General features: G+C 41.8%; 1 protein-coding gene across 1 annotated transcript in view; it reads left to right on the plus strand.

Moving 5' to 3' along the window:
• LOC124162347 overlaps positions 1-5,220 on the plus strand; it is a 494,698-nt gene extending 489,478 nt beyond the window's left edge. Inside the window, exon 14 of the mRNA XM_046538856.1 lies at positions 89-5,220. Coding sequence (XP_046394812.1) covers positions 89-829 — 741 coding nt within the window. The 3' untranslated portion in view covers positions 830-5,220. The remainder of the gene's footprint in view (positions 1-88) is intronic.
• Positions 5,221-10,974: the final 5,754 nt, after the last annotated feature.

The raw sequence follows: 10,974 nt of genomic DNA on the forward strand, positions 1-10,974 counted from the left end.
TTTCTCTCTCCCCCCCGATCCCAGTGTATGAATTTTTATTCGTGTGGATAATTCGTTCCCTCATACGTCCTCTCTTATATTTCCGCAGGAGGAGTGGGACGTCATCGTCCAGCAGATCCACTCCCTGGCGTCAAAGTTGACGGTGACCAAAGACGACAAGCCGACCCCTGACCCACTCCTCTCCACCAAACTCGCCCTCGTGCTGGAGGCGGTCGGGGGCGGAGGAGGGGTTGACGGCCCCGCGGCCGCCCCGGGGCAGGAGCAGGAGGAGGAAGGGGGCGAGGAGGGGCGGAAGAAGGCCACCAAGGGGGGCAAGAAGGCCGAAGAGCCGGCGACGACGGCGGAGGAGACGGGCAAGGCGAAGACGAAGAAGCAGGAACAGGCAGCGCTCAACGGCGTGGCGGAAGCTGAGGAGGAGGAGGGCGGCGGGTCGCGTGGGGGCAGCGCCAAGAAGAAGATGCGGTGGAGGCGGAAGAAGAAGGAGGTGGACGAGGCGGCGACCCCCCCGCACCGGGCCCCCTGGAGCGGTGGCGGGGACGAGTGGCCGGGCGGGGAGGTGCGCAAGAGGCGGCGGCGAGGTGGGGCGGCGCGGACGGCGGCGGCTGAGGAGGCCGCTGACGGGGAGGCGGCCCGCTCCGGGGACGGTGCCTCGAGCGGAGGAGGCGGGGACGGCTCGGAGGAGGCGGCGGCGGCGGGAGGCGGAGGCAGTGGGGGCAGAGGAAGTGGCCGGAGGCAGGGCAACGATTTACGTTCCGGCCACGCGAGGACGCATGCCATCGTGATAGACCTGGATGACAAGAACAGATTTACGGAGGAAGTGACGGTTTGAGTGGCGCAGGTTGGGGAGGGGAAGAGGGGGAAGTGAAAGACAAGGGAGAAGGGGATGAGGGTGAAATTCGCGGAAGGCAAATCCACCTCCGCTGTGCCGTAAGGAGGGAAGTTACGGGGAAGTGAAAGATGGATTCGGTCGGGTGGCGGCGGCGGAGAAAAATTGTCGGCAGGCGCGGGCTTTTCGGGGTGGAGGGCTTTTCGTGGAAGTTGAGACGGATGGGATGGGTTTGAAAGTGGAGCGCCGTTGGCTCAAGGAAGGAAGGAAGGAAGGGAAGATAGGCTAGAAGGAATAAGTTGGGAGGCTTCGAGATACCAAGGGAAAGTAGTGCAGCGGGAACAAGAGAGGGAGACTGTACTAAGAGTGAAAAAAAAACTGAAAGGGATACGGGCGAAGGGAGAAACAAACTAAAGACTCTGACGAGGGAGAATATGAAAAGGGGGAGCGGGGAAAGGAGCAACTTTTCCCAGATCAATCAACTGAAGCATCCCCCCTCCCTCCAATGGAGATAAGTTTGGATAAAAATAAACAATCAAAGTAGTAAACAATCAAGTGAAACCCTGCGTAACTTGATATGGATATTTTGTGTTCCCCATCTTCTATTTTTTCGGCGTAATGAGTGGTGGCGGGGGGTGAGGGAGCGGCCAAAAATTGAGCTTGCTTGTGATGGAAAGGAATCGAAGTGAATAAAGATTGGCGAAGAGGAGGGAGAGGGAGGGTGCTTGCTTGAAACCCTGCGAGGGATGAAAGCGGTGGGGCTCCTGGGAACGTAGGGTGGTGAGGCCGGAAAACTAGCGTAAGGGAGGCTTCCTGTGGAGGTGGGGGAAGGTGGAAGATTATAACTCCCTTGGTATTGATTCTGCTCCCCTTCCAAAGTAAAGACAGACACCCATTCCGTTGATATTGTTGTCATAACAATGTCCTCGCCACTAATACTCTCCTTCCCCCACAGCTATTTTTAATGATGGAAGAATATTTTTCCTGATCTTCTTTTTTTTCAATTAGCTGTAGAAACAGAACCCAAATGAAACGAAAGCATTATTTCCCTTTCTGTTTTTTGGTTGGCACCAATTCCTTCATATTAAAGGCAGTGACCAACGAGCGGAGTTGAAGTAACAAGCTGACAAAGCATTATTTTCAACTCTACTGTACAATATTTCTATTTTACTTTCTTATTTGATCATCTTTTGAGTGGTTTTCTTTATGCTGTCACAAAACCGCTCTCCACAAGTATACTACACGTTTTGTTTATACGTGTGTATATTTTTACTTGATTATTATGCTTACCTCATTTCGAAGCAAACCATTTCCGTAGAAAGGAAAAATTGAAGTGGTAGGATTGATTGACACAACAGGAAATCCGTGGAACTGTTTCCGCGGCAGATGACGAATATATTTCCTTCTAAGGAGAAAAAGGTTGACTGCTATATCGGATGATATTTGCGAGCCTCTTTCACATGTTTTCTTTTTTTCCCCTTACTCGTCTGGCTTTTATTCTTACTTAATTGCGAGCTCCCGGTCTCACTTTTGTTTTTAATCGGGAGACGAATCTCTCAATAAGAGTGGAGGGTTGACTTTCAAGAGCCAAATGCCTCTCGCTGCATTGTGGACAGGTTAATTCTTGGGCCTCGGTACTTCAAAGGCACTTCTTATGATAAGAGGTCGTGCGTAGACTATATTACCAATTAAGAGTAGAGAGAGGGTTGTCTAGTAGTCTAATTAGGGTTAAGGAAGATAGGGGTTCCGTTCCAATTTTAGCCATATTACATTTGTCTCTCACTCGTCAGCATCCGAAGTCTTCATTGTCATTGAGTTTCAATCTTTGAAAGGGTCTACTGGGCGTTTCCACAGACCCTGGTTTTAACTGAATTTCAGTGCATCATTGCCTTTACGATGCATGAAGTCTTTATTTCATATACACCACAGGGTTTTCAACGTTCTCATACTTACATGCTGAGCATGGCATGACTACCAGGAACGCATTATTTTGCGTTTCCTTAAGATATTTTTATAAATAAGTAATTCATTTTTTCAAGCATTTCATTGCTAAAATGTACAACTTTTTAAATAAAAAAATAAATTATAATATTTATCGCAAATCGTACCCTTTGGAGATCTTCTGATTGGTGAAGTAAGCGGGTATCACTTACTAAGCATTTTCTATTTTTTTTATAATATAGTTTGAAAAAAGTAATTTAATTACATTGCAAATTTGAAGTCCTCTCTCTCTCTGTTTTCATTTTCTTTTCCTCTTTGCAAAGTGTTCAATTAATCACTAAATATATCCAAAACATGATTTCCTACTTACTCCGCTGAGCGATTTAGTTGTTTCACCGACCGTGTTATCCAGACCCATGCGTTTCATTCGCTCGCGAGAAAAACGGTAATCTTGTTGAAACACTTTTCAGAGTGACGCTTTTAGCTTGATATTAATTCATCAATTTTTGCAAGTTTCGCTTGTTAGTTACATGGGCGAGGGGGAGATTTTAGGGGTGAACACCTGCTGTGGTTGTCAACGAAGAGGATGGAAAAATCTCCCGAAAATGGTTGCGTAATTAATGCGAGACCCCATGGCGGGAGATGGTTATTAATTATGGAACTACCCCCTTGTTTCTCTGTTCCTGAGCAACCTCTATCTCAACCCTCCGCCCTTTCAAATCTCTCCCTCCACCTTTCTCTTATTCCCGACTCCCAAGTCTGTGACATGACCTTTAAATCTTCCTTTACCCAAAGGGAGTCGAGACGGAACGATAAGAGTGCCTGTTTCCAGCGCCGAATAAATTATTTGTGTTTTTTTTAAGATGGCTGCAGTCATAATAAGTCCACCAATTGATGCCGTGAAGTCCAAAAAAAGTCCGTTCCGAAAACCTTTGAGACAAAATCGCTGGTTCTGTATGTCGTCAAGGCAATGAAAGCTATCTCTTCGATTCATCCCAATAACTATATATACGTTACAAAATGCAAATTTTGATTCATAGAAAATAATCGAAGAAACAGCTCTAGCCAGGAAGATCTGTAAAAAATCACTCTTCATCGTATTCCTAGTGGGCTGGTATCTTTTTGAAAATCATGGCGTCAATTCTTGACCAGAAAGGAATCGGAAGTGCCTTACATTATTTCGGATTTGTCTTAGCGAGTTGTGAGGGAGAGCGGAGGAATCATGTGGTAATGAGCCCTGCAGGTAAACTGCTAGTTGCAACCGCGAGGCATTATCAAGGCTCGGCCACGAGCTCATCCATCTTCTATGAGCGCCACCTTCACTTTTTTTGGCTGGAGCGGGAACCTGGGTCCAATGAAATATCCTTAGGTGAAGAGTAACGCTCGATGACTGAGCTTGACGGTGAATCGTTTTAAACTGTTCACCTTGCTGACGAATATTATCAGCGTGTTTGCAGAAATATAACGTAGTATTTATCAAACGGATGTGAACGAGATGATGAAGGTCTTTCGTTCGCTTCCAAGAATCGGATAAATAAATCCGTAAAGATACGAATAATTATATCACGCCCGAGATATGTTTCAAAACCCTTTTCAGGCAAGAAAGTTACTTAACAAAAAAAATAACTTAGTTTGCTTTGCATGCAATATCCTGTGAGCGTAGAGTTCCTCTCGATAAAACCGTTTAAATTTAGAATAAACTGTGATTGAGAACAATATTTGAAGCATCGTGTCACGTGAACTGGCATGATTATAGAAGGAAAAAAGAGACTGTGCCATTCATCTTCCATTGTATATTAATAAATATGTGTAAGAAGAATAAGCAGACTTTTTTGCAATTAATCGACGACCAAAGTGTACCGAGGCGAGTCCTTGGAAGCAAAGCGCACATTTGCAACCACCATCTTCTCATCTACGCCGTGAACCAACATTCCAACCCACTGCTCACCCCTCCCCAAAAAAATATTTTTTTTCTGGGTTTCTCGTCGAAGTGCATACGCTAATGAAGCGTGCCCCTGACCGAGTTCATTCTGCATCTCGTTGTAGAGGAACGAAGAGGCTAAATGGAAGAATGAGAATACGAATCCTTCCTACTGTTTTCATTCCCCAAGCGCCGAAAAAGCATTCATTTCTTAATTTTCCTCCCTTGCTTGACGGCGAAGGACATTTAATAGCTCAGACCCAAAAGCTCGAATTATCGTGATACCAACTATATCATTACATCTAAAAAAAAACTGAAGATAGACCATATTATGTATTATATCTTTCCAAACAGATTTCATAAGTTTAAGTGTGTGTATACAAAAATGTGGTATTACGCCGAGTGGAAGAAAATGGGAAACTGAGTTGTGTTTATCTATGTGTACATAAATGTATGTAAAAAGATTCATTTTATTGGATGGATTCATCAATAAAAGTGAAAAGATTTTATGGATGATTTGAAGATGAAAATATCTAAAAGGTTTTGACCTACTTTTTTTAAGGTTTTCAGGAGATGTTGATGAATGATAGACGGTCCTACAACTGCTTTCCGTAATGGAAATGATGAAGCATGAACCTTTGGGAAATATCCTTTTAAATTTTCAAGACTTTTATTCTTCAGCTTTCCTGCAATGTGTGTATTTTTTAATCGAGGCATACATGAACGAAGACTTCCGTTAGGTTATGTACTGCTTTTCCGGCGTTAAGATAGTCAATAAGAGTGCCTGTTTCCAGCGCATATCAGGCACTCTTTGTCAATTTCTTTTTCGGCTTGCCTTCAATCAGAGTACTTTATTTTGTTCATTATTTTCAACCTTGATATGCCTCATAGAGCACCTATGCTTTGGTGACAGAATCGTGGATAGCATTCGTCACACCGGAAACGCAGTACATGGCCGGCAGAAGGACACGGAAGTACGTCACTCGCAGCATACGCCCGGAAAGAATCCAGGCCTAAGCGAGGGCGATTTTTTTTACTTGTCAAATCGATGGTCTTGTCAGTACTTTTCTTGATCCATACACCCAATTCGACACGTTACATCAACGCCTAAATCTTTCAAACATTTGGAAATCATTCACTTCTAAACGAAAATTGAATCAATTTTAATCGGGATCAGCAACTTTCTCAAGCCGCTGAGCCAAATCTCCAAAATGCTGCGTGGGACGCAAATCACCATTTTCTGGGAATGATTCTGCAAACAGGCTGTTAATTTTCTTCCTATAATCAAAATAATTCGCACTTATTGGCTCTCTCTTGGCGAGGTGTCTACATTCTTTAGCTATGAGGATGCAATTACATTGTCTAGGAGGCCGTGTTTTCTATTTTTTTATGGCATTTTTTTATATGTTAATAAGGCAGTGGATATGAATACGAAAATGATTACTTAAAGTCCAAATGTAGTCAACGCCCGGAGTATTTGGCGAGAAGTTCGATGATATAGTAATCAATTTAAAAAAATTATTTTCAAATTCGTATGGGACAGATACCTTCGGAAAAATAATCACTTTTAGAATTGATTGTTTGAGAAGTAACTTGGTGAAAGCGATTCATTATTAAAATTAAAAAGAATAACTGTTCTTTCACATTAATTAATGTGAAATCACAAAGTTCTTCTTTTTGATTTTAACACTTTTAGAATGATTTGACAGTTGTTCCTTATACATTAAATGTATGGTCTATAATAAGGGTGGCGATTCTTTTGGTGATTGAATGCTGAAGCTTATAAAATAAGATTATATTTGCTCGACTCGCTTACCTACTCAACTCATTGCCCATGGCGCCCTCATAGCTCCGTGAGCCACGTAGGCGTGCTAAATTTTCGCCATTCCCGGTCTAGAAAGATAAATAAAGCTGGTGAAGCAAATCAAAAATTTTTATGCGTGGAGACCTTTTTATGGTCCATTTAACCTCTACATAGATACAAGGAAAATATTCCTAATAGTTTCATATATGCCATTAGGAATATTTTGCTCGAACGCATCAAGGTGAAATAGCATCTTGAAGATCTAATATTATTGACCATATTTCATAAGACTTTGAAATTGATAAAAACCTCTGATAGTTATCAAGAAATTCAAATTCATTCAGAGGCACCCATTTTATTTTCAAGCCTGGCATGAAAATATGAGGGATGTGCATGGTTGCTCGTTCTTTTACTCCGTGGCAAGATTTCAGTGAAAACGGACACCGAAGAGGGAAATAAGGAGGGTTAGGGATTCCTTCACCAGACTTATTCACACGCGACGAGGGAATCCAAGCTCAAAAAGGAATACATTTAGCGAGTTGCGTTATTTTTGAGATCATCTCGGGCATGAAACTTCTGGATGGGGTGAATATCAAGCAGGAAAAGCTGCCCTGGAGAATCAAAGGAATGTCTTTGCTGCTTTTCTTCTACATCTCACTCTTTTTCCACATTTAAATCATGTCGACTGTTGTTCAGAATACGACGAGGTGTGGAAATATTTGGTGCGTGTAAGCCTTCGCTTGAGATCGCAAAATGTTCTCTTCTTTAAAATGTAGTGAAACCACCGTCACCGATAAAATTCCGTAATATAAAAATTATTTAATTTTATTTCTTTGCAGAAATCTATTCATCAAATAAATATTTTTAATGTTGAAATACTCAGATTATTTGCAAAAGATCTATGAAGTCACGAGACAAAGGATTGTGCTGGGGAGCCATGGAAAATATATGGGGCAGATTACCATCATAACGATATAAATTGCAAGTTACTATCTGCTTTTCACTAATTGCTATGTACTAGTTTAATTAAACGAGAAGATGTCCATGAGACCAATTATAACGTCCTTAATTGATTCACTTTCCCAAAACTACGGCAAGGAAATGGCAGAATACTTAGTTTTATTGAAGACTTCAAGCGCCTGCCTGCAAGAAATTGCGAATATCATCGTATGTGAAGCTAGTTTCAGAACTCATATAGGTTTAGGAACTACTTTCTTCAAATGTCCATCGTCACTCTTCGAGATTTGGTCCGCCTTTTGCGGTCAAGCAATTAGATTGGAGAACTCCCAGCCGTACCGTTGGCATCGGCAGTTGCTGTCCGTATTTTCCCCGAGGGAGGCGACCCATTTGCCCACCACTCTGTGGTTAAGGTCTGCGACAAGTTTCATCGACACAGTCCTCCACGGGTCTTGGACGTTGCGACCCAAATCTAACGGTCAACTCCTTCCGACGGGCGAGGGAAATGCATTTGTTTCCGCTCCCTGAGTAGATTGATGGATCTGCCAAGCAGCTTCGAGAGAGCTCTCGAGGCCCCAACAATCAAGTGAGTAAGATGGAATGAAGTCACCCTGCACTGCGGGAAATTTTAATGCATTGAATGGTTGTTCATGCATCTTCCTCCAAAATAAATACAATTTCATAATTTCTGTGGAAACATCTGAAGCGGCCTTAACTTAAACTTAACACGTGGAGCCCGATAGTAATATCTCTTACTTTTCACAATGACAACGAATACTTTTGAACAGATAATTTGCACACTCAGCTATTAAATACTTTTGATGGTTAGCCTCCGAGTGATATTCTTTCAACGTAGTGAGTTTATTAGTAGAAGATTAAATATGAAAAAAATCGATTTCCCGTCACATAAAGTTATATCAAAGGAAATCTTATTATATTTTAAAATAAGATACAAGGAAAAATGTGAGGAGACAAAACCAATGAAAATACATTATCAGCCCGCATTTTATTACTTGATTTAGAATAAATTGAATAAAGTTAATTTAATTTTAAATACTTGACTCTTTGGAAATCCGCCGCATACTTCATATTGAAAGTAAATTCATTAGGATCATACAGTTGATTCAAATATAATAAACTCATATTCCGGCATCAATGACCTATTCAATGACTATAAAAAAGAGCATTAAATAATGTGAGCAAAGGACGCAAGCTGGATTCCCTCCATTAATTCACAATGGTTCTTTCCCATGGAATTCCAGCTTTCTAAAAAGTTCAGAAAGGTGAACGCTGAGAATAGACTTGAGGAATCCGAGATATGGGTATTCATGAGAATGGAGAAAGTGAAGTGGATGGAGATGAAAAGGAACGAATAAGAGCTATAGATAGCGGGAGAAGAGAGTGAGCTTCGAGATGAGATTCGGAGATGTCAGACGGCTTGGATGGAGGAAATTTATAGCGGGGAGGGGATGGTGAATAGATTTAAGAAGGAAGAATGTTGGGTAGGCGGAGAAGAAGGAGGAGTATTATAGGGTGTTTATAAATATAATGAAAAACACCTTAAATAGGGATATCCAATGTGGGCGGCAGGTCGGGGTGATACGTAAAATACCTCAGGTAAACGTAGATACCTTCAGTGCTAGAATAGCTTTTATAAAAATATGTTCGTATGCTCACAATCGACACACTCGGCCATTCACTCTTGTGGAGTCATACTTGTGTATGATTATATTTCCTCTTTTCAAAATTTTCATTTTAAATAGTATTGGGTATATAGGTTCAGAATTAATTGCAATAATAATAGCCCTATCAGAGAAATTATTTTGGTTATTGGAGTTGAATGTCCACCCACAGCTCTATTAGCTTTGCTCCTTGATATAGGTCGAATACTAGATTACCCGGGCTCAATTCTAGTGATTATGGAAAACTTTTCAGCGGCTGTGTCCCATGCTTAAGCAATCAGTGTAGAACACTTGTTAGAACTACTCCGTCTATTAGGATGGGCACTTGTCCGTGGTACCCTTAGCGTATTTCGGTAAGAGCAGGATGATTCCGGGGTTGGGATCCTCAGTTCCGGCCTACCTTCCAAATAACCATCCTTAATCTTATCCCGCCATTATAATTCGCTAGTTCATGTGGGGTAGGGTTTCAAATTGAAGAACGCTGATGATGCTAACTGGAAAATTGCAGTTAGATCCGAATCCCGAGTCCATCGGTCGGTAACCACGTAAGGAATCTTTTCGGGCATGAGGCTATAAAATCCTTCTTGAAGAAAATTTCGGCTCATTAAAAAAAACTAACTAAGCCACTTCCTGTCCAATTAAATATGACATTAGGCTGATCTCATTTCATCTTCAGTTCATAATTGGGACTCTTCGGGATGCGAGAGATGAGGAAATAGTAGGATAGTCGCATTACTTTACATTTTATATCCATTAAGTTACACCGTCCAATCCTTTCATATTTTTCGCTGCATTTCGCTTACACAGCTTGCACATGAGAGGCCACTCGCTCCATAAATAATTATTCCTTATTATTTTTGGGGGAAAAAAACCTGTTAAATTACCCATTCAAAACATTCACGCACTCTTGGTTTGTGCCCCCAAAATTTTCTCATCGATGCTTTTTATGTGGCTTTTGAGAGTGAGAGAGGGAGGGATGGGAGAAAAACTGTGAACGGAATTTCCCTCCTTCCCTCCTCCATCCATGAATTAAAGCCGTTGTGGCACGCTTGAACGGGGCACGCTCTCGCATCCCGAGACCTCGCGCGTGCGCCAGCCAACTGTTCTCTTGGCTATGCATACCCGATTCAATTGAGCCTGGCCACTTAAATTCTACTCCTCGTTGCACAAAAAAATTTATCCACTCTCCGCTTTTACTTCAGAAATAATTTATTTGTGGAGAGCATGAATGAATGAGAATTTCATGCGGTCACGCGCGCGTTAAATTGAAATTCGGAGGAATGATTCAAGTTTCCCAACTGGCGTACAGTTGAGTCATCCATTTCAACTGCAAAGAGTAATTTGTGTAAGAAGAATTTCAGGAAGGGTTTAAGGGCAGTAAAATCTCGCGACTGACCGTTAAAATTCCCGTATAAACGGTGAGATAGAGTCAGATACTGTATAATCTAGGAGGGATCATTCCAGCTCTCGAAATGAACACCAGCGAAAACATCCAATAAATTCATCAAAATAAATGATGTCAATTTACAGCTGGAGTGTTGAGCTATATTTACATCTGGATAAATGAGCGGTATTACCGGAATATTTATTGTTTAAATTTATATAGGCATCTGAAGTTTATATTGGCCTTTACATTTGTAGAACCCTACTCCAACGGTTGGCTGATGTGTTTGCTTGCGCATGAAGTATTCGAGGATTATTTTATGGGCGTAAGAATGGGCAGAGCTTTCTCGCATTGAATCCAAGGCATATTTCCCAAGAAACCTGTTATTAAGAAAATTATTAATCTATGGGCCGGATGGGAGAATAAATTCATTGTCTGGTTATAATCCAAAAATCCTTC

This window comes from Ischnura elegans, chromosome 1, assembly GCF_921293095.1.
Source record: "Ischnura elegans chromosome 1, ioIscEleg1.1, whole genome shotgun sequence".
Lineage (NCBI taxonomy): Eukaryota > Metazoa > Arthropoda > Insecta > Odonata > Coenagrionidae > Ischnura > Ischnura elegans.